The 25,138-nt window shown below is 43.2% G+C and overlaps 1 protein-coding gene across 1 annotated transcript in view; it reads left to right on the top strand.

Moving 5' to 3' along the window:
* LOC111950397 (phosphoglycerate kinase) overlaps nt 1-2,673 on the top strand; it is a 38,745-nt gene extending 36,072 nt beyond the window's left edge. Inside the window, exon 11 of the mRNA XM_023967941.2 lies at nt 1,945-2,673. Within this exon, the coding sequence (XP_023823709.1) occupies nt 1,945-1,985 (41 nt within the window). The 3' untranslated portion in view covers nt 1,986-2,673. The remainder of the gene's footprint in view (nt 1-1,944) is intronic.
* The last annotated feature ends 22,465 nt before the right edge of the window (nt 2,674-25,138 follow it).

Below are 25,138 nucleotides of genomic sequence, written 5' to 3'. Positions count from 1 at the left end.
AGTGGAAAGAACCCCGGCCTTCGGGGCACTGGCCCAGTGGAAAGAACCCCGTCTAATGGGCCAGGTGTTATCCCGCAAGGTGGCCATGACTCGTCCCCCCCAAGGGTGCGGAGCGCTGTGCGAGGTTTACTCAATTTGGGGAGTATGGACAGTGTCAGAGTGCCCGACATATCAATTACCTGGAACTTCTGACCGTGTCCTTAGCGCTCAGGCACCTCCCGTTTGTCGGCAAGCATATGCTGGTCAGATCCAACCACATGGCGATGGTGGTATACAGTACATCAACAGGCGATGGGGACTCAGTCCATCCCCTCCTCATCTTGGCCCGCTCCCTATAGCTGTGTAGCAGTGTGCATTTGCTCTCACTTCGGGTGATGCATGTTCCCATTTGCCTCAACTCGGGTGATGCATGTTCCCATTTGCCTCAACTCGGGTGCGGATCTGCTATCCAGGGGGGGCCCTCTTCCTCAAAATGGGGGCTACACCAGTGGCCTCTGACCCTCCTTTACGCATTTCTGCTAGTGGTTCTGATTCAGCCCACGTGGAGAGAGTGCGCCAGGAGGGCTTCATTCATTCACTCATTCTTTTGGCTGCCCGTTGGCCCAGGCAGCCTTGGTTCACGAAGATCATTGTCCCAGGCGCATGGGCAGGTTTGACACGTGAGGCCAGAGATTTGGTTCCTATGGGCCTGGCCCCTGAAAGGAACAATCTGATGGTTTGAGGCTTCCATTCCATCTGCAAGTGCGCCCTCCACAAGAGGGCTATATGCATACAAGTGGAAAGCGTTTGAGCTCTGGTGCCGAAAGAAAGGGCTTGTTCTTTTTCAGTGTTCTGTGAGGGACATCCTTATGTTCCTACAGGAGCTTTTTCGAGCAGGGGTGGGGCCTTCTCCATGTTTAGAAGTGTACATGGCTGCAATCTCAACATGTCATGTGGGAATTGGCAGAGCCTCGGCTAAACATGTTGGGGACCTCCACGCGTTATCTGTACACCCTTCCTGTACTCAGTTTGCCCCAGGTGACTAAGGTGACGTTGCATCCAAAAGCGACCTTTGCCCCGAAAGTCAGGTCCTTAGCTTTTGAGCTATTTACTTTTTCACCACCTCCTTTTGCTTCTGAGGAGCAACAGAGGTTACATGCCCTATGTCCGGTGCTAGCTTTACGCACGTACATTGAACGGACACGGGATATCCGGTTATGTGACCAGCTTTTTGTCTGTTTTGCTAATCCAGCTCATGTCAGGGTGCTCTCCAAGCAGCATATCTCCCACTGGACTGTGGAGGCCATCTCCTACGCGTCCACTCCGCCAGGCAGCTGACTGCGTCTTGAGCATTGACTATAGGAGATTTGACTATAGGAGATATTTGTGCTGCAGCAAGTTGGGCATCACCACACACTTGTGAGGTGTTGTCGCTTGGATGTCACTGCTCTGTGTAGCCCACAGTGTGCTTAATGCTGGGACAGGGGAAAGTCACTAGGCAGTGCGCCGGGTGCGCAATACCCAGACTGCCGCATCTGGCAGGGTCAGGTCTTGGTGGTCTGCCATTAGCAGTTTCATTTAGTATCCATTGGGGCTGGCTTTGGGTGTGATTTATATTTCCCCATATTATGTTCTTCCGAAGTTGACTGCCTAAAAGGGAATGTAATGTTATGACTATAACTACTGTTCCCTGAAGGAGGGAATGAAGTACAACACCTGTTCCTGGGCTCGGTAAAGACCGGTATTACATTTGAAGGAATGAATCTGAACCTCATGCTTATCACCTGTGGAAGGCGGGGCTTCCGGCGCAGCACCGATTTTCATTGGCCTTGTCAGGTGTGATTGTAGATACTTCAACCGAAGTCGCAAGAGTGCGACTCTAAATAGCGTGTTGTACCTCGTTTCCCTCTTACAATATGGTCACCGCACTACTGTTCCCTGTATGTCCTTCCTCTCTGCCCACAGGTAAAGTGTTGCCCGGTGTGGATGCCCTCAGCAGCGCTTAAGCCCCATCCCCATCACCTAGGAGAGGTGGGAGTGAAGACAAACACACCCGCCAGAGTTTGGACACCCACCCAGCCCCCAAGGCAAAGTGCTCCCTAAGTTTCCCACCCTGCGCTTGTCTAGCACCACCCCTGCTCTCTAGTCTACTACTGTACAGATGGCTGACACAAACTGCAATATCTCTCTCGCTCCTACACGTGCCCAACCTCTACATCACTGAGGAAGTGCAGGTGTTCTCAGCAGAAACCACCCTCACTCCCTCATATGCACTTATGTTCCTTCGAGCTGTGTTTTTCAGAGACCAGTCAACTGCAGCTACAACTGTATTCATCATACAGAAATGTGGGAATTTGTCATCTGCATCGCCTGTGTAAAAGAGTGCTTGCGTGTGTTTGTTTGTATTACTCTTGTATAGCTAGCCAGCCCAGGGAGTTTTACAACCCTAAAAATGTGTTGTAACTCTATCTAGACCTTTATATTTGTCTTCACACAAATGTCTCTGTGTCAGTTGCCCCCATTGTCTCAATCATGTTTCTCCCCTCTGTTATGTCATCCATCCTATGACCCTGTGGCTTGTAAGATGGTTGTTCCCCAGTGGTGGTTTCAGGGGTCGAGCTACTGGAAGTCATGTGACCTGAACAGACGCTCACAGAATAAAACGGTGTAAAATAAATAAAAATGGACTAGTTATTTGTACTTTAGTGTCATTCATTGTTAATTTCGTCAACTAAAATAGTGACTCAAATATTTGTCAAACACCTATTTTTCAGTGGCAATTGACAAGACTATAAATAATAGAACCAGAAAAAATTAGAAGTAAAGAAAAAAAAAGATATATTTTCAGACTACTAAAACAAGGTGAATATTTATGACTAAAATATGACTACTAAGGGGAATGGACAAAATATTTTGATTTGAGAGATTTTCGTTGATGAGCACACAATACTGTTTAGCAGTGGGAAGGATGCGGCACACACAGCCTGCATCAGCTGGTGAGCTGTGGGGGAGCAAGCAATGAGTATGGGCAGACAGGCTCCGCCTCCACTTATACACATTGTGCAAGCGGTTCTTGCTTCCCCATAGCTAACCAGTCACCACCAGCCTTCTAGTTAGCTACCCTTTGCCTGGTTAATAAACASATGCGGCTTTACGAAATTTTAAAACAATAGCAGCATTGAGTTTATAGTGAAACAGTTGTCTAGCTATGTTTCTCTCCCTTGAGTATAGACTATTTTACTGTCTTTGAATTAGTAGTTTCGCTCAAACCTCCCACTTTCCCCACTACATTTCATACCCAGGTTCTGCAGCCAAGTCTCCCTCTTTTTTTCCTTAGAGAAAACGGCTTGAGAGATTACTGTTAAAAAGATATGACCCATAATACCGGCACTATGTTTTTTWAAATTTCTATCGTGCATTGGTGCCCTGAATTTTACATTTCTTAAAGCATATCGCAGGCTGTTCTAAAACTAGGATACTTGCAGACTGGACCGTTAACCATTTGTGACTAGTTTCACGAAACTAGGTGTATGTCGCACGCCACTTCACAGGAGCGTTTCATGTGCCTTAATAACAATAACAATAACAAATTAAATTACGAACCTAGTTGGTTCAGCCATGGAAAAAGACAGCCATGATTGTCTGAAATAATGGATGGGCTGGACATGCGTTTGGTTTGGTCTGCCATGTAGCATGCTTCTGTGTAAACTCAGCAAAAAATGTAAATGTCCTCTCACTGTCAACTGCATTTGTTTTCAGCAAACTTAACGTGTAAATATTTGTATGAAAATAAGATTCAACAACTGAGACACAAACTGAACAAGTTCCACAGACATGTGACTAACAGAAATTGAATAATGTGTCCTTGAACAAAGGGGGGGGGGGTCAAATGTAACAGTCAGTATCTGGTGTGGCCACCAGCTGCATTAAGTACTGCAGTGCATCTCCGCTTCATGGACTGCACCAGATTTGCCAGTTCTTGCTGTGAGATATTACCGTACTCTTCCACCAAGGCACCTGCAAGTTCCCAGACATTTCTGGGGGGAATGGCCCTAGCCCTCACCCTCTGATCCAACAGGTCCCAGACGTGCTCAATGAGATCCGGGCTCTTCGCTGGCCATGGCAGTACACTGACATTCCTGTATTGTAGGAAATCACACACAGAACGAGCAGTATGGCTGGATGGTCATGTCTGGATGAGCCTGCAGGAAGGGTACCACATGAGGGAGGAGGATGTCTTCCCTGTAATGCACAGCGTTGAGATTGCCTGCAATGACAACAAGCTCAGTCCGATGATGCTATGACACACCGCCCCAGACCATGATGGACCCTCCACTTCCAAATCGATCCCGCTTCAGAGTACAGGCCTCGGTGTAACACTCATTCCTTCGACGATAAATGTGAATCCGACCATCACCTTTGGTGAGACAAAACCACAACTCGTCAGTGAAGAGCACTTTTTGCCAGTCCTGTTTGGTCCAGCGACTGTGGGTTTGTGCCCATAGGTGACGTTGTTGCCGGTGATGTCTGGTGAGGACCTGCCTTACAACAGGTCTACAAGCCCTCAGTCCAGCCTCTCTCAGCCTATTGCGGACAGTCTGAGCACTGATGGAGGGATTGTGCGTTCCTGGTGTAACTCGGGCAGTTGTTGTTGCCATCCTGTACCTGTCACACAGGTGTGATGTTCGGATGTACCGATCCTGTGCAGGTGTTGTTACACGTGGTCTGTCACTGTGAGGACGATCAGCTGTCCGTCCTGTTTCCCCATAGCACTGTCCTGGGCGTCTCACAGTACAGACATTGCAATTTATTGCCCTGGCCACATCTGCAGTCCTCATGCCTCCTTGCAGCATGCCTAAGGCACGTTCACGCAGATGAGCAGGGACTCTGGGCATCTTTCTTTTGGGGGTTTTCAGAGTCAGTAGAAAGGCCTCTTTAGTGTCCTAAGTTTTCATAACTGTGACCTCAATTGCCTACCGTCTGTAAGCTGTTAGTGTCTTAACGACCGTTCCACAGGTGCATGTTCGTTAATTKTTTATGGTTTATTGAACAAGAATGGGAAACAGTGTTTAAACCCTTTACAATGAAGATCTGTGAAGTTATTTGGATTTTTAAGAATTATCTTTGAAAGACAGGGTCCTGAAAAAGGGACGTTTCTTTTTTTGCTGTTTATAACGTGAGCTGTTCAGTATGTGTTGACAGTCCTTTCTATCGCACCGTTTTTGAAAGATTGAACGTTTGCTGCTTTTCTTAAAAACATTGATGCCCTGAATTTAGCAGGCGCTATCGACAGATCAGATGGAAAAAGCGATGGGCTACATTCTACACAAGCCACGGTCAGTGTGAACCGGTCTGTGTGAACTGGAGTTACTTGACACAATGCTGGCCAGAAACAAAACAGAGTTAAATGGTTCTAGTCTGCCATGTATGCGGGTAAGAGTAGCTACATTTTCAGATAAGTTACTAATTTTGTCAGAGAGTCGTTTTATTGCAAGTAAAAGCGTGCTGTTAGCTAGCAAACGTTAGCTTGCTGGCTTGCTAACTAATGTTACGTGTATGATCTGTGTAGTAATATTATTTGAATCAGATATCCATTTGCATTGCTAGTTATAGCCTAATGCAGGTATTCCCAAACTGGGGGTACACCAAATATATATATATTTTTTTATTTCTTCACATTTTCAAACAGTCCATTTATATTTTCCAACGGGGCTATACATTTGGGTGCGATTTTTTTTTTCTTCTCTCTCTCGCCTGAGTAGCCTTGTTTCACTGCCAAAAATAAAATGAAACCATCTAGTTTTCAGCGAAATCACAACACGATGTCAAATATAGGTAGCCTAGTCAAATAATTTAACATCCAGTGCCTTTTCTCAGCCACAGTGGGTTATAGGTGAAAAAGTACTATCTCACAACTCGATGAAACCTTCACTCTTGCGCAGACATTTAGAAACAAAACGTGCCAATTTGAAAAATAAGCCAAGCGAGTTTTTTGAGAGAGAATGAAGACTACTTTCGAGTAGTAAGGCATGTATAAAAGCAACATATATCATTAATAAGAAGGGGCTAGAAGAGTCTTATATATATTTTTTCTTTCACCTTTATTTAACCAGGTAGGCTAGTTGAGAACAAGTTCTCCTTTACAACTGCGACCTGGCCAAGATAAAGCAAAGCAGTTCGACACAAACAACAACAGAGTTACACATGGAATAAACAAGCGTACAGTCAATAACACAATAGAAAAAAAGAAAGTCTATATACAGTGTGGGCGAAGGGCGTGAGGAGGGAAGGCAATAAATAGGCCATAGTAGCAAGTAATTACAATTTAGCAAATGAACACTGGAGTGATAGATGTGCAAGTAGAAATACTGGTGTGCGAAACAGCAAAAAAGTAAATAAAAACAATATGCGGATGAGAAAGGTAGATTGGATGGGCTATTACAGATTGGCTATGTACAGCTGCAGCGATAAGTTAGCTGCTCGGATAGCTGATGTTTAAAGTTAGTGAGGGAAATATAAGTCTCCAGCTTCAGTGATTTTTGCAATTTGTTCCAGTCATTGGCAGCAGAAAACTGGAAGGAAAGGCAGCCAACTGAGGTGTTGGGTTTGGGGATGACCAGTGAGATATACCTGCTGGAGCGCGTGCTACGGATGGGTGTAGTTATCGTGACCAGTGAATTGAGTTAAGGCAGAGCTTAACCTAGCAAAGACTATAGATGACCTGGAGCCAGTGGGTCTGGCGACGAATATGCAGCGAGGACCAGCCGATTTAGAGCATACAGGTCACAGTGGTGGGTGGTATATGGGGCTTTGGTGACAAAACGGATGGCACTGTGATAGACTGCATCCAGTTTGCGGAGTAGAGTGTTGGAGGCTATTTTGTAAAGGACATCGCCGAAGTCGAGGATCGGTAGGGTAGTCAGTTTTACGAGGGTATGTTTGGCGGCGTGAGTGTAGGAGGCTTTGTTGCAAAATAGGAAGCCGATTCTAGATGTAATTTTGGATTGGAGATGCTTAATGTGAGTCTGGAAGGAGAGTTTACAGTCAAGCCAGACACCTAGGTATTTGTAGTTGTCCACATACTCAGTCAGAACCGTCCAGAGTAGTGATGCTAGTCGGGCGGGTGGGTGTGGACAGCGAACGGTTGAAGAACATGCATTTACTAGCGTTTAAGAGCAGTTGGAGGCCACGGAAAGAGTGTTGTATGGCATTGAAGCTCGTTTGGAGGTTTGTTAAGTGTCCAAAGAAGGGCCAGATGTATACAGAATGGTGTCGTCTGCGTAGAGGTGGATCAGGGAATTACCCACAGTAAGAGCGACATCGTTGAAGAAGTAGTTGGTGAACCAGGCGAGGCAGTCATTTGAGAAACAAGGCTGTTGAGTCTGCCGATAAGAATACGGTGATTGACAGAGTCGAAAGCTTTTGCCAGGTCGCTGAAGTCGGCTGCACAGTACAATCTTTTATTGATGGTGGTTATGATATCGTTTAGAGGCTGAGGTGCACCCATGACCAGCTCGGAAACTGGATTGCACAGAGGAGAAGGTATGGTGGGATTCGAAATGGTCAGTGATCTGTTTATTAACTTGGCTTTCAAAGACTTTAGAAAGGCAGTGCAGGATGGATATAGGTCTATAACAGTTTGAGTCTAGAGTGTCACCCCCTTTGAAGAGGGGGATGACCGCGGCAGCTTTCCAATCGTTAGGGATCTCGGACGATATGAAAGAGGTTGAACAGACTGGTAATAGGGGTTGCAAAAATGGCGGCGGATAATTTTAGAAAGAGAGGGTCCCGATTGTCTAGCCCGGCTGATTTGTACGGGTCCAGGTTTTGCAGCTCTTTCAGAACATCTGCTATCTGGATTTGGGTGAAGGAGAAGCTGGGAGGCTTGGGTAAGTAGCTGCGGGGGGTGTGGAGCTGTTGGCCGGGGTTTGGGTAGCCAGAAGGAAAGTATGGCCAGCCGTAGAGAAATGCTTATTGAAATTCTTGATTATCGTGGATTTATCGGTGGTGACAGTGTTACCTTGCCTCAGTGCAGTGGGCAGCTGGGAGGAGGTGCTCTTATTCTCCATGGACTTTAGTGTCCCAAAACTTTTTGGAGTTAGAGCTACAGGATGCAAATTTTTGTTTGAAAAAGCTAGCCTTTGCTTTCCTGACTGACTGCGTGTAATTGGTTCCTGACTGCCCTGAACAGTTGCATATCGTGGGGACTATTCGATGCTATTGCAGTCCGTCACAGGATGTTTTTGTGCTGGTCGAGGGCAGTCAGGTCTGGAGTGAACCAAGGGCTATATCTGTTCTCAGTTCAAATTTTTTTTTAAAGGGGCATGCTTATTTAAGATGGGGAGGAAATTACTTTTAAAGAACGACCAGGCTTCCTCGACTGACGGGATGAGGTCAGTATCCTTCCAGGATACCCGGACCAGGTTGATTACAAAGGCCTGCTAGCAGAAGTGTTTTAGGGAGCGTTTGACCGTGATGAGGGGTGGTCGTTTGACCGTGGACCCATAGCGGATGCAGGCAATGAGGCAGTGATCGCTGAGATCCTGATTGAAAACAGCAGAGGTGTATTTGGAGGGCAAGTTGGGCAGGATAATATCTATGATGGTGCCCATGTTTACGGATTTAGGGTTGTACCTAGTGGGTTCCTTGATCATTTGTGTGAGATGGTGGGCATCTAGCTTAGATTGTAGGACTGCCGGGGTGTTAAGCATATCCCAGTTTAGGACACCTAACAGAACGAACTCTGAAGATACATGAAGGGCAATCAATTCACATATGGTGTCCAGGGCACAGTTGGGAGCTGAGGGGGGTCTATAAACAGGTGGCAACAGTGAGAGACTTATTTCTGGAGAGATGAATTTTAAAAATTTAGAAGCTCGAACTGTTTGGGCATAGACCTGGAAAGTATGACAGAACTTTGCAAGCTATCTCTGCAGTAGATTGCAACTCCACATGGTGAGTTACCAAGTGACTAGGACAGACAAGCCCCATACTATTGTGGAGGACTAAATTCTTCCTGCTGCCGCGGATATGGCTGGGACAATGCTGGGGGAAAAGGCCAACAAAAAGTATACAGACAATGCCTTCATCAAACAACACTGTTTCACGATGCATCAGTGACATGGCAGGAGATGTTTTGAAACAGTTACTGCTTCACATGCAAGCCAGTGAAGTCTATGCATTACAGCTGGATGAGTCAACAGATGTGGCGGGCCTGGCACAGCTCCTGGTATATGTCTGTTATGTTTATGGGGGGTCAATTAAGGAAGACATCCTCTTCTGCAAACCACTGGAAACCGGGACAACAGGAGAGGATATTTTTAAAGTACTGGACAGCTTTGTGACATCAAATGGACTTCTTATGGCTGCAGGGGCAGTATTAAGTAGCTTGGATGAAAGGTGCACAGAGGTGCCCATAGTAAACTGCCTGCTCCTCAGTCCCAGTTGCTATATAGTGATATAGCATATTAATTCGTATTGGATAGAAGACACTCTGAAGTTTCTAAAACTGTTTGAATTATGTCTGTGAGTATATTAGAACTCATATGGCAGGCAAAAACCTGAGTTTTCACTTCCTACGGCTTCCACTAGATGTCAACAGTCAATAGAACTTTGTCTGATGACTCTAATGTGAAGGGGGCCGAAGGAGACAGGAATTAGTCAGGTCTGCCACGAGCTGACCATGCTTTCACATGCGCATTCACATGAGGACCTCCATTCCACCGCTCTTCTGAAGTCAATCTAATTCTCCGGTTGGAACGTATTTCAAGATGTATGTTAACAACATTCTAAAGATGATTCAGTGCATCGTTTGACATGTTCCTACTGACTGTTACGGAACTTTTGGACATTTCGTCACGTTATAGTGGACGCGCTTTGTGACTTTGAATTGTTTACCAAAAACGCTAACCAAAGTAGCTAATTGGACATAAATAACGGACATTATCGAACAAATCAAGCATTTATTGTGGACCTGGGATTCCTAGGACTGCATTCTGATGAAGTTCATCAAAGGTAAGGAAACATTTATCATGTATTTTCTGGTTTCTGTTGACCCCAACATGGCGGCTAATTTGGCTATTGTTCTGAGCTCCGTCTCAGATTAAATCAAATCAAGTCAAGTTTATTTTATATAGCCCTTCGTACATCAGCTAATATCTCGAAGTGCTGTACAGAAACCCAGCCTAAAACCAAACAAAACAGCAAGCAATGCAGGTGTAGAAGCACGGGCTTATTAATTATTGCATGATTTGCTTTTTCCGTAAAGTTTTTTAAAATCTGACACAGCGGTTGCATTTAGGAGAGGTATATCTATAATTCCATGTGTATAACTTGTATTATCATCTAAATGTATGATGAGTATTTCTGTTGAAACGATGTGGCTATGCAAAATCACTTGATGTTTTTGGAACTAGTGAATGTAACGCGCCAATGTAAACTCAGATTTTTTGTTATAAATATGAACTTTATCAAACAAAATATGCATGTATTGTGTAACGAAGTCCTATGAGTGTCATCTGATGAAGATAATCGAAGGTTAGTGATTCATTTTATCTCTTTCTGCTTTTTCTGACTGCTATCTTTCGCTGGAAAAATGGCTGTGCTTATTGTGGTTTGGTGGTGACCTATTCGTTTGTAGTGCTTTCGCTGAAAAGCATATTTGAAATCGGACATTTTGGTGGGATTAACAACAAGATTACCTTTAAAATTATATAAAACACATGTATGTTTGAGGAATTTTAATTATGAGATTTCTGTTGTTTGAATTTGGCGCCCTGCACTTTCACTGGCTGTTGTTATATCGATCCCGGTAGCGGGATGCAACCATAAGAAGTTAAGATTTGTTGGTATCTGTACTGATGGTGCAAAATCCATGACAGGGAGACATAGTGGAGTGGTAACGCACGTGCAAGCAGTTGCTCCCGACGCCACTTGGGTACACTGCAGCATCCATCGAGAGGCTCTTGCTGCCAAAGGAATGCCTGATAGCTTGAACGATGTCTTGGACACTACAGTGAAAATGCTTAACTTTGTTAAAGCAAGGCCTGTGAACTCTCGTGTATTTTCTGCACTATGCAATGATATGGGCAGCGACCATGTAACRCTTTTACAACATATAGAAGTGSGCTGGTTATCAAGRKGWAAAGTATTGACTTATTTTTTTAAATTGAGAGACAAGCTTAAAGTTTTCTTTCCTGACCATAATTTTCACTTGTCTGACCGCTTGCATGATGACAAGTTTCTCACATAACTGGCCTATCTGTTTTTTCCTCGCCTGAATGATCTGAATCTAGGATTACAGGGACTTTCCGCAACTATATTCAATGTGCGGGTCAATATTGAGGCTATGGTTAAGAAGTTGGAGCTCTTCTCTGTCTGCATTAACAAGGACAACACACAGGTCTTTCCATCATTGTATGATTTTTTTTGTGTGCAAATGAACTCAAGCTTACGGACTATGTCAAATGTGATATAGTGATGCTCGTGAGTGAGTTGGGTGCGCAATTATGCAGGTACCTTTCCGAAACAGATTACACAAACAACTGGATCCGTTATCCCTTTCATGCCCTGCCTCCAGTCCACTTACCGATATCTGAACAAGAGAGAGTCATCAAAATTGCAACAAGCGGTTCTATGAAAAATTGATTTAATCAGAGCAACTGCCAGATGTCTGCGCTCAGAGTAGGGCTGCGCTCGGTGTATCCTGCCTTGGCAAATCGTGCTGTTAAGACACTGTTGCGCTCTGCAACCACGTACCTATGTGAGAGTGGATTCTCGGCCCTCACTAGCATGAAAACTAAATACAGACACAGACTATGTGTGGAGAATGATTTAATACTGAGACTCTCTCCAATACAACCCAACATTGCAGAGTTATGTGCATCCTTTCAAGCACACTCTTCTCATTAACCTGTGGTGAGCTATTCACAATTTTCGATGAACAAATCAAATGTTATATGTAAGATGGCTAAATAAAKAGCAAATGTATTGATTATATTATTTGTGCCCTGGTCCTATATGAGCTCTTTGTCACAACCCGGCAGAGAGAATAAAGTAGACGGCACACGTCAAACGTTTCATTTATGACCCTATGTCCGGATGACGTGTGCATGCCCATATTTGGGCATCCGGTCAGGACATCCTGGCGGGAAGTTATCACGTGCTTATGCCCATATATGGGCATCCTGTTCCTGTTCTCACGCCTTAGAGTGAGTGTGAATTTATGTATATAATGCGTATATTCCTTTGAAGTTGTCATGATGATTGATGTCTAGGGACCTCTTTCAACTGGGGGGGGATGTGTTTGAACATTTCAAAGAGTATGACCCCACACCCACCCTATTTTAATGCCCTTAGGGTTGTTGTCTATGAAGCAGGAATGTCTGGGAGGGGGATTGTGTGTGTGTGTGTGTATGTATGTCTCTACAGGAGTGTTAGAAACAAAGTCCCTTCTCATTGTGTACATTTCAAGCTTTCAACAACAATAAAACAACCATCTAAATAATGTTTCTCGGCCTAACACACTGAGTTTCCTATTTAGTTCTCTTTTTATTTGTACATGCACCGAGCTTCCAAGTGGCTCCAGCCTATGGATGTTCGGTGCATGTACACCGGGGGGATTTTAAAAGAGGTAGATTACAACCCCAAAGTAATAGGGTTAAGAAAAGATCATAAAGTTAATTTCAGATTCAGGTTTAGGGGGTAATAACTTTAGGGAAACCGCATTTCACACTATGTACAGACATAGAGAGCCAAAACATCAAGGTGTAACAGGGATGAATGGATAATCAATGTACAACAGTAGTCTTCTGTAACAAGCAATACGTGTTAAATATGAGTCACAGTCAATCATGACAGCCTTTTTTTGAAAGGCCTTTACTTATGACTTAAACAGATTCATTTTCTACCGATCTTATTAATTAATGCAGTGGGATAAATCAGGTGTTTCTTGGTGGGCTTAAACAAATCTACCTTGAAACAAAAGTGTACACTCTACACACATGTTTATTGACTTTTAAAAAGACCACAGTAACATGACAGATATAGTAGAGCTGCTACAAAAAATCTGCTAGTTCGTATGTATTTTCCAAAGCCTGTCTGGATGTGAACTACTTTATGCCTGGAAAACTTAGAGCTGGGCCTTGGGTGGAATTGGAAACGGCAGGATGTCAACACCTATAACCAGGCCCTTTATCTGTAAAAAAAAGGAATAGTACATTTTTAAAAATTAATTATAACATGCTTTAAACTGTATGTACTAAAGATTTAGAATTAAATAAATGGTTTTATAAATTGTATCTCACCCTTTAATGAACGGGAATCTCTCGTTTTCTCTCTCGCCCCGGTCTGTCGCGGAGAAATGCAATGTCTTAAAAAAAACAATGTCTTATTTTATACGAATACAGTCTTTCCTAAAACAGATAGTTATAAACATTTAAAGCTTACTAAAAGTGTAGTAATGTCTGGTAATGATGTATTCCTGTTGTACACCAATGTTTATAAATAAAACATTTGTGCATATTTCAATATTGCACCGTAAAATTGGTTAATTAATTATAACATGCTTTAAACTGTATGTACTAAATATTTTGAATAAAATAAATGGCTTTAAAAGCAGTATCTCACCTTTTAACGAAGGGGTTCTGTCTTTTCGCTCTATCACTAAGCCTGTCCCGGAGAAAAATAATTTCTGAAAAGCCGTGTGCGTGCGCGTTGGTGTATGCGTGTGCTGGCGTGTATGTGTGTGTGTTTCAAAAACAAAGGGGTGGGGGGGTCTCTGCATGGGTCGTTTGAAACCAAGGTTTACACTATCATGCAAACTGTATGTACAGATATCTGCCTACCCCCATCAAAAAGTGTGTCGGCATCTCTTAAACTTAATAGGGGGCGCAATTTTCACTTTGGGAAAAAATCGTGCCCAAATTAAACGGCCTCGTACTCTGTTCTAGATCATACAATATGCATATTATTATTACTATTGGATAGAAAACACTCTGAAGTTTCTAAAACTGTTTGAATTATATCTGTGAGTAAAACAGAACTCATTTGGCAGCAAACTTCCAAACAGGAAGTGAAAATTCTGAAAATGGGGCTCTGTGTCAGGGCCTGCCTATTCAACTGGCTTATATTTATGGATATGTATGCACTTCATACGCCTTCCACTAGATGTCAACAGGCAGTAGAATGTTGAATGGGGTGTCTAGCTTGATGTGAGACCGAATGAGAGCTTTTGGGGTGACAGGTCTGCTCTATTGGCAGTATTCAACTGCGCACCAGGGAACCCCACATTGTCTTCTGAAATGCGTTAGGTATACACGACGAAATGCTCCGGGTCGGATTTTATTGGATACATATGAGAAAAACATCATAAAGTTGGATTTTCAACCGAGTTTGACCAGTTTATTCGACTTTTTTTTATTCAGACTTTTGGAATTTTTAGCCATGTGCCCTCCACATGGCTAGCCAAAGTTGCTAATTGGACAGAAGAAATGGACATTCTAAAACAAATCAACGATTTATTCTGGAACTAGAACTAGGACTAGGACTTGCACAACATTCTGATGGAAGATCATCAAAAGTAAGAGAATATTTATGATGTTATTTCGTATTTTTGTGGTTTGTGTTGGCTCCAACAAGGCAGAGAATTGTTGGGCGCTGTCTCACAATATTGCATGCTGTACATTGTACTAAAGTTATTTTTTTAAAATCTAACACAGCGGTTGCATTAAGAACCAGTGTATCTTTCATTTGCTGTACAACATGTATTTTTTAGTAAAGTTTATGATGAGTTTTTTTGGTTAGATTACGTGACTGTCCAAAATATCTCCGGACAATTTGGTGCATTATGGCTACGTATTCACAATGTAAAACCACGATTTGTACCTCTAAATTGGCACATTTTCAAACAAAACATAAATGTATTGTATAACATGACGTTTATAGAATGTCATCTGATGAAGTTGTTCAAAGGTTAGTGATTAATTTTATCTCTATTTGTGGGTTTTGTGAAAGCTATGTTGGCGGTGAATAATGGCGTTGTGTGTTTGGCTATTGTGGTGAGCTAATATAAATATATATTGTGTTTTCGCTGTAAAACACTTAAAAAATCGGAAATTTTGGCTGGATTCACAAGATGTTTATCTTTCATTTGCTGTACAACATGTATTTTTCATAAATGGTTTATGATGAGTATTTATGTATTTCACGTTGCTCTCTGTATTATTCTGGCTGTTTTGGTGCTATTTGTGACGGTGGCTGCACATGTAAAACTACGATTTATACCTCTAAATATGCACATTTTCGAACAAAACATAAATGTATTGTATAACATGATGTTATAAGACTGTCATCTGATGAAGTTGTTCAAAGGTTAGTGATTAATTTTATCTCTATTTGTGGGTTTTGTGAAAGCTATCTTGGCGGTGAATAAATGGCGTTGTGTGTTTGGCTATTGTGGTGAGCTAATATAAATATATATTGTGTTTTCGCTGTAAAACATTTTAAAAATCGGAAATGATGGCTGGATTCACAAGATGTTTATCTTTCATTTGCTGTATTGGACTTGTGATTTCATGAAATTATATTATATGATATCCCTGTGGCGCTAGGCTAGGCTATGCTAGTCAGCTTTTTTGATGAGGAGGATCCCGGATCCGGGAGGGTGACTCGTTAGAGGTTAAAATGGGCACTTTCGATTCATTAACACACATGCCTTTCAAATCCGAATTCATCTCACCCCCGAGGATGTGGGGGCTAAAAAGTCAAACACCCCAGAAAGAGTACTATATGTCTAGACTGACCCCCGGGGTTAAAACATTGTTATTTCTAATCAGCGCATATACTAACGGTGCCCCCACCCCGGTCTATAAATTTACATCGGACACCCCCCAAGTTGCTACCCCTAAGGTGCTATGAAGCATAAATGCAATACAAGCAGACAGAATGTGTCTCGACACCCCCTCCGGGTACTCCAGGCCCATTTTTAGCATACAGGATACGGCCCGGGGAAAAAAACGTCACCCCTGCTCTGTAAACTCATTCCGTACTATCTCTCGTTAGGGATACGACCGCGGAACGAGTCTAGTGAAACAGATATTTTCTCCTCTGTTCGCACTGCTTTAGCGCAACTACAAACYCCACAGGCCAACAACCCAGAAGGGTTATCAGAACGAACAGTTAAAAGATCATCTGTGAATCCATTCTAATGGAGCTTTCTGAAGGTGAGATAGTGGAAAAAATATATATTAGATTTGGAGGCGGGGAGTTGTTTGAATATTATTGATATTATTGTAATATTAAACAGGAGTTATATGTTTTTTAAACCGATGACAATGATTTTTTAATGTCAAATGCCCGTATTCTTGTAATTTAAAAATGTATATATATCGTATAACATGTTAATATTATCTAACGTTCGCAGGATATCCAACATTAAGCCAACTGCACCCGGGGATAAATGCTATGGAACAGCCTTCGTTAGAATGGAATTCCGAGGAGCAACGGGCGGACACAGAATTTTACGAGATATCTATATGTCAACTGTATGTATTTTTTATGATAAAATGTACAACCGACATCGAACCCCCTACACCCCTGGAGGACATGGTCAAAACGGAAGGGGTACCCCGGAACATGGAGAGTAAAACAATGAATTCCGACGAAAAATGGCTTTTAAAATAGGGTGCACACTTTTTGTTTTTAATGTATAAATATTATAATGGAATTTATTTTTTTGGACTTATGTCATTTAAAGCGGTGAAATCGTCCGAATCGTCCGAGTGTCTATGTAATGAATGACTCAACACTATACACGTCAGCTACTACAGCCACTGAAATGACTGCAACACTTAACCAAGAGCTGAAGTTAGTTTCAGAATGGATGGCAAAGAATACGTTCGTCCTAAATATTTCCAAAACTAAAAGCATTGTATTTGGGACAAATCATTCACTAAACTCTAAACCTCAACTAAATCTCGAAATTAGTAATGTGGAAATTTAGCAAGTTGAGGTGACTAAACTGCTTGGAGTTAACCTGGATTGTAAACTGTAATGGTCCAACTGTTATCCAAGATGGCGTAGCAGTCAGGCGTCTTTTGTCTTCGTTTTGTCGTGTCCTGTGTATATATCTTTATATATATATTTTTATATAGTTTTTCTTCGCACATATTTTTTATATTCTTCTTAACCCGAACTTCAACATACTCTCCTGCAACCCGCCTCACCCAATGTGGTATGGATCTGCTATTTTCTTTACTTTAGAACCAGAACCCCCAACAGAAGCTAACTAGCTACTAGCTAGTGGTCAGCTAGCCACTGCTAGCGGTCATCAGCTAACCTTTAGCCCAGACAACTCCTGCCAGTCTGCTCAGCGCGATTCAACCCAGAGCTTATCGGACTTCTTTTTCTCCATATCTCATCGCAGCTGCGATGGAACATCGCAGCTAGCTAGCTGCTATCCGATTGGCTTCTCCTGGCTAACGTCTCTGTCCCAAAGCAAGCACCAATTAGCCTGGAGCTAGCCTATGCTAGGCCCATCTCCCGTCTACCTGAAGAGGTCCATCAGACATCCTTAGGCTACAATACCTATTTTGYCAATTAGCCTGGACCCCTTTTATTGCCCGACACGGAGCCCCACCGATCCATCACGACTGGACTACCGACGTAATCCGCCCAAGGGGGGTTTTCAACAGGCTCCTCTGTCGCAACGTCCCCTGAATGCCCATCTGCTAGCCTGCTAGCCGTGGCCCGCTAGCTGTCTAAAGCATACCGGACTGTGAGCTGAAGAGGTCCATCAGCCAATTTCTTGGGCTACTATACCTATTTTTCCAATTGGCTTGGACCCTTTTATTACATGGACCCCTGCTGATCCATCACGACTGGTCTGCCGACGTAACCGCACGAGGGGGCTACAACATACTTCTTCCGTCACGACATCCCCTCTAAGGCCTTTCTGCTAATCTGCTATCCCCAGCCCGCTAGCTGTCTGAATCGCTGTGTCTCCAGCCTGCCCAGCTACTCACTAGACCCTATGATCACTCGGCTACGCATGCCTCTCCCTAATGTCAATAGGCCTTGTCCATTGCTGTTTTGGTTAGTGATTATTGTCTTATTTTACTGTAGAGCCTCCAGCCCTTCTCAATATGCCTCAGCTAACCCTCTTGTCCCAACTAACACACAATGCGGTGACCTCACCTGGTTTAATTGATGTCTCTAGAGACAATACCTCTCTCATCGTCACTCAATGCCTAGGTTTACCTCCACTGTATTCACATCCTACCATACCTTTGTCTGTACATTATGCATTGAATCTATTCTACCGCGCCCAGAAACCTGCTCCTTTTACTCTCTGTTCCGAACGTACTAGACGACCAGTTCTTATAGCCTTTAGCCGTAGCCTTATCCTACTCCTGAATCCTGGCTTAGGAAGGCCACCAAAACCCCTGAAATTTACATTCCTAACTAAAACATTTCCCGACAAGATAGAACTGCCAAAGGGGGCGGAGTTGCAATCTACTGCAGAGATAGCCTGCAGAGCTTTGTCTTGCTTTCCAGGTCTGTGTCCAAACAATTTGAGCTTCTACTTCTAAAAATCCACCTTTCCAGAAATAAGTCTCTCACCATTGCCGCTTGCTATAGACCACCCTCTGCCCCCAGCTGTGCCCTGGACACCATATGTGAATTAATTGCCCCCCATCTGTCTTCTGAGCTCGTGCTGTTAGGTGACCTAAACTGGGACATGCTTAACACCCCGGCCATCCTACAATCTAAGCCTGATGCCCTCAATCTCACACAAATGATCAATGAACCTACCAGGTACAACTCCAAATCCGTAAACACGGGCACCCTCATAGATGTCATCCTAACTAACTCGCCCTCCAAATACACCTCTGCTGTTTTCAATCAAGATCTCAGCGATCACTGCCTCATTGCCTGCATCCGTAATGGGTCTGCGACCAAACGACCACCCCTCATCACGTTCAAACGCTCCCTAAAACACGTCAGTGAGCAGGTCTTTCTAATCGACATGGCCCAGGTATCCTGGAAGAATATTGACCTAATTCTGTATGTAGAAGATGCCTGGTTATTCTTTAAAAGTGCTTTCCTCACAATCTTAAATAAGCATGCCCCATTCAAAAAAATTAGGACCGGGAACAGATATAGCCCGTGGTTCACTCCAGACCTGACTGCCCTTGACCAGCACAAAAACATCCTGTGGCATACTGTATTAGCATCGAATAGCCCCCGCGATATGCAACTGTTCAGGGAAGTTAGGAACCAATATACACAGGCAGTTAGGAAAGCAAAGGCTAGCTTTTTCAAGCAGAAATTTGCATCCTGCAGAACAAATTCCAAAAAGTTCTGGAACACTGTAAAGTCCATGGAGAATAAGAGCACCTCCTCCTAGCTGCCCACTGCACTAAGGCTAGGAAACACTGTCACCACTGATAAATCCACGATAATTGAGAATTTCAATAAGTATTTTTCTACGGCTGGCCGTGCTTTCCACCTGGCCACCCCTACCCTGGTCAACAGCCCTGCACCCCCCACAGCAACTTGCCCAAGCCTCCCCCATTTCTCCTCCACCCAAATCCAGATAGCTGATGTTCTGAAAGATCTGCAAAATCTGGACCCCTACAAATCAGCAGGGCTAGACAATCTGGACCCTCTCTTTCTAAAATTATCAGCCGAAATTGTTGCAACCCCTATTTCTAGCCTGTTCAACCTCTCTTTCTTATCGTCTGAGATCCCCAAAGATTGGAAAGCTGCCACGGTCATCCCCCTCTTCAAAGGGGGAGAAACTCTAGACCCAAACTGCTACAGACCTATATATATCCTACCCTGCCTTTCCAAGGTCTTCGAAAGCCAGTTAACTTCTCTAGGATAGGGGGCAGCATTTTCACATTTGGATGAAAAGCATACCCAACTTCAACTGCCAGCTACTCATCCAGCTACTCATCCCCAGAAGATAAGATATGCATATTGTTAGTAGATTATATATAGATAGAAAACACTCTGAAGTTTCTAAAACTGTTTGAATCATGTCTGTGAGTATAACAGAACTTATTTAGCAGGCGAAACCCCGGGACAAACCATTCAGATGTTGTTGTTTTTTGAGGTCACTCTCTTTTCAATGGATTTTCTTCAATTTTATCGATTATTTAACGTAAAAAAATACCTAAAGTTGTATTACAAAAGTAGCTTTAAATGTTTTGGCAAAGTTTATAGGTAACTTTTGAGATATTTTGTAGTCATGTTTCAGGAGTTGGAACCGGTGTTTTTCTGGATCAAACGCGCAAAATAAATGGACAGTTTGGATATATATCGACGGAATTAATCGAACAAAAGGACCATTTGTGATGTTTATGGGACATATTGGAGTGCCAACAACAGAAGCTCGTCAAAGGTAAGGTGTCGCGCCTGCAGGGTTGAAAAATGCTTCTCTCTCTTTGTTTACAATGGTGCTAACTCAGATAATAGCATTGTTTGCTTTCGTCGAAAAGCCTATTTGAATTCTGACATGTTGGCTGGATTCACAACCAGTGTAGCTTTAATTTGGTATCTTTCATGTGTGATTTAATGAAAGTTAGATTTTTATAGTAATTTATTTGAATATGGCGCTCTGCATTTTCTCTGGCTTTTGGCCAAGTGGGACGTTAGCGTCCCATAGTAACTTAGGATCAGTCAGTGGCCACGCCCCGGTGAGCACAGATATTACACAGCGTCATGGAACGCCCCCCTTTCTACTAAGTATAAAACCCACTTCCGACAAAATGTACATCAAATCAAATGTATTTATATAGCCCTTCGTACATCAGCTGATATCTCAAAGTGCTGTACAGAAATCCAGCCTAAAACCCCAAACAGCAAGAATTGCAGGTGTAGAAGCACTGTGGCTAGGAAAAACTCCCTAGAAAGGCCAAAACCTAGGAAGAAACCTAGAGAGGAACCAGGCTATGAGGGGTGGCCAGTCCTCTTCTGGCTGTGCCGAGTGGAGATTATAACAGAACATGGCCAAGATGTTCAAATGTTCATAAATGACCAGCATGGTCAAATAATAATAATCACAGTAGTTGTCCGAGGTGCAGCAAGTCAGCACCTCAGGAGTAAATGTCAGTTGGCTTTTCATAGCCGATCATTAAGAGTATCTCTACCGCTCCTGCGGTCTCTAGAGAGTTGAAAACAGCAGGTCTGGGACGGGCAGCACGTCCGGTGAACAGGTCAGGGTTCCGTAGCCGCAGGCAGAACAGTAAAAACTGGAGCAGCAGCACGGCCAGGTGGACTGGGACAGCAAGGAGTCATCATGTCAGGTCGTCCTGAGGCATGGTCCTAGGGCTCAGGTCCTCCGAGAGAGAGAAAGAAAAGAGAATTAGAAGAGAGCATACTTAAATTCACACAGGACACCGGATAAGACAGGACAAGTACTCCAGATATAACAAACTGACCCTAGCCACCCGACACATAAAACTAATTGCAGCATAAATACTGGAGGCTGAGACAGGAGGGTCAGGAGACACTGTGGCCCCATCCGATGATACCCCCGGACAGGGCCAAACAGGAAGGATATAACCCCACCCACTTTCCAAGGCACAGCCCCCATACCACTAGAGGGATATCTTCAACCACCAACTTTACCATCCTGAACAAGGCCGAGTATAGCCCACAAAAGATCTCCGCCACGCACAACCCAAGGGGGGTCGCCAACCCAGACAGGAAGATCACGTCAGTGACTCAAACCCACTCAAGTGACGCACCCCTCCTAGGGACGGCATGAAAGAGCACCAGTAAGCCAGTGACTCACCCCTGTAACAGGGTTAGAGGCAGAGAATCCCAGTGGAGAGAGGGGAACCGGCCAGGCATTTACGGAACATATTTGTCAGAGGACAAACCATTCACAGAGACAAAACTGATATCTTTCCGCCAGATAAGATCTAAACCAGGCCAGAACTTGTCCGTGTAGACCAATTTGGGTTTCCAATCTCTCCAAAAGAATGGGTGATCGATGGTATCAAAGGCAGCACTAAGGTCTAGTAGCACGAGGACAGATGCAGAGCCTCGGTCTGACGCCATTAAAAGGTCATTGACCACCTTCACAAGTGCAGTCTCAGTGCTATGATGGGTCTAAAACCAGACTGAAGCATTTCGTATATATTGTTTGTCTTCAGGAAGGCAGTGAGTTGCTGCGCAACAGCTTTTTCAAAATTTTTTTGAGAGGAAATGGAAAGATTTGATATAGGCCGATAGTTTTTTATATTTTGGCGGTCAAAGGTTTGGCTTTTTCAAGAGAGCTTTATTACTGCCACTTTTAGTGGGTTGGTACCACATCCGGTGGATAGAGCAGCCGTTTTATTATGTTCAACATAGGAGGGCCGAGCACGACATGAAGCAGCTCTTTAAGTAGTTAGTTGGAATAGGGTCCAGTATGCAAGCTGAAGGTTGAGGCCATGATTATTTTCATCATGTGTCAAGAGAATATAGTACTAAACAACTTAGTGTCTCTTTGATCCTAGGTCCTGGCAGAGTTGTGCAGACTCAGGACAGCTGCGCATTGAAGGAATACGCATTTAAAGAGAGTCCGTTAATTGCTTTCTAATGATCATGATCTTTTTCCTCAAAGAAGTTCATGAATTATTACTGCTGAAGTGAAAGCCATCCTCACTTGGGGAATGCTGCTTTTTAGTTAGCTTTGCGACAATATCAAAAATAAATTTTGGATTGTTCTTATTTTCCTCAATTAAGTTGGAAAAATAGGATGATTGAGCAGCAGTGAGGGCTCTTCGATACTGCACGGTACTGTCTTTCCAAGCTAGTCGGAAGACTTCCAGTTGGTGTGGCGCCATTTCCGTTCCAATCTTTCTGGAAGCTTGCTTCAGAGCTCGGGTATTTTCTGTATACCAGGGAGCTAGTTTCTTATGACAAATGTTTTTAGGGGTCAACTGCATCTAGGTATTGCGCCAGTTAAATTGAGTTCCTCAGTTAGGTGGTTAACTGATTTTTGTCCTCTGACGTCCTTGGGTAGGCAGAAGGAGTCTGGAAGGGCATCAAGGAATATTTGTGTTGTCTGAGAATTTATAGCACAACTTTTGAAGGCTCTTCCGTTGTTGTCTGAGCAGATTATTTGTTGGATTGCAAACGTAATAAAATGGTGGTCCGATAGTCCAGGATTTATTAGGAAAACATTAAGATCTACAACATTTATTCCATGGGACAAAACTAGGTCCAGAGTATGACTGTGGCAGTGAGTAGGTCCAGAGACATGTTGGACAAAACCCACTGTGTCGATGATGGCTCCGAAAGCCTTTTGGAGTGGGTCTGTGGACTTTTCCRTGTGAATATTAAAATCACCAAAAATTAGAATATTATCTGCTATGACTACAAGGTCCGATTAGGAATTCAGGGAACTCAGTGAGGAATGCTGTATATGGCCCAGGAGGCCTGTAAACAGTAGCTATAAAAAGGGATTGAGTAGGCTGCATAGATTTCATGACTAGAAGCTCAAAAGACGAAAACGTCATTATTTTTTTGGTAAATTGAAATTTGCTATCGTAAATGTTAGCAACACCTCCGCCTTTGCGGGATGCACGAGGGATATGGTCACTAGTGTAACCAGGAGGTGAGGCCTCATTTAACACAGTAAATTCATCAGGCTTAAGCCATGTTTCAGTCAGGCCAATCACATCAAGATTATGATCAGTGATTAGTTCATTGACTATAACTGCCTTTGAAGTGAGGGATCTAACATTAAGTARCCCTATTTTGAGATGTGAGGTATCAYGATCTYTTTCAATAATGSCAGGAAYGGAGGAGGTCTTTWTCCTAGTGAGATTGCTAAGGCGAACACCGCCATGTTTAGTTTTGCCCAACCTAGGTCGAGGCACAGACACAGTCTCAATGGGGATAGCTGAGCTGACTACACTGACTATGCTAGTGGCATACTCCACTAAGCTGGCAGGCTGGCTAACAGCCTGCTGCCTGGCCTGCACCCCATTTCATTGTGGGAACATGGAAGCTGTCGCTACATGTTGAAATGGTTGGCAACTCTACCAAAGGACAAGGCCAGAGAATGGGGAGATCATTCCCACGTTGAAATGGCTAAGAAATCTACAAACTAAAGAAGAATTATTCAGGCTGTAGTTGTTTAAGTACTTTAGTCTGGTAAACGCAACCGGTCGAATGACCAAATTGTACTCTGACGTATCCATTATAACAAGATACATCTACGAGACTTTGATCTCTGGTGGACAAACCAGAGACTTTCTGTCAACAAATCTATCCAGCAGACGGACCGGCGATCACAGAGAGKGACAACAAAGGCATACACTCGTAAATATGTAAATTGCTATTTATTTTCGAATGAGTGGTTGTTCATGTTCAAAGTATTAGCATTTCCATGAGTGTACTTATCAACTCTGAATTTCCCACTTTTGAGCTGTTCCCACCCGTTTCCTTTCTCTACCAAGCCATCATATCGGTTTTGTCCACGAGGGACTTTTCTTTGTGTCATGTTAGTAACCAATGTATGACCTACTGTGTGTTTATGTAATTCTGTGATTGATTAGTTAGTTAGTAAATAAATAATTAAGCCAATTTGTATATCGCTGATTCATGATTTATGTTAGGGTTCGTGCAGATATCCAAGGTGTTTGAAACATTCAGGTATGAGATTGATGAGGTAATAATACATTAATAGAAGACTGTAATCGATAAGATATGAAAATATCTGAAGAGTTAATTCGGAAAATAGAGACTCTATAAACATTTCCCGTGGTGCCCCAACTTCCTAGTTAATTAAAGTTACATGATTAGTTTAATCACGTAAGGAATAATTACACATAGAGAATTGATTTGATAATATAACAGTCTTCACATTTAATGATAGTCATGCTACGACAGTGCAGTATTGTAGAGTTCAGTAGAGTAGAGCACACTAGAGCAGAGTATATTGTACTGTACTCAACATATCTACTTTACTGTACTGAACTGTACTCTACTGTGTTTTACTGTGATGTCCAAACTTGTGAAACAGATGTCTGATTGTTTCAGATTTGGTCTGGTCCGAACCAACCACATGTAGTCTTGTTTGGGGGAGGAGCTCATTACAATAATAGCCAGTGTGTAGAATAATACCCAAATAGGCAAAATAAAGATATTGCACATTTCT

This window comes from Salvelinus sp. IW2-2015, linkage group LG23, assembly GCF_002910315.2.
Source record: "Salvelinus sp. IW2-2015 linkage group LG23, ASM291031v2, whole genome shotgun sequence".
In the NCBI taxonomy this organism is placed as follows: domain Eukaryota; kingdom Metazoa; phylum Chordata; class Actinopteri; order Salmoniformes; family Salmonidae; genus Salvelinus; species Salvelinus sp. IW2-2015.
This window is presented reverse-complemented; position numbering and strand designations above follow the sequence as displayed.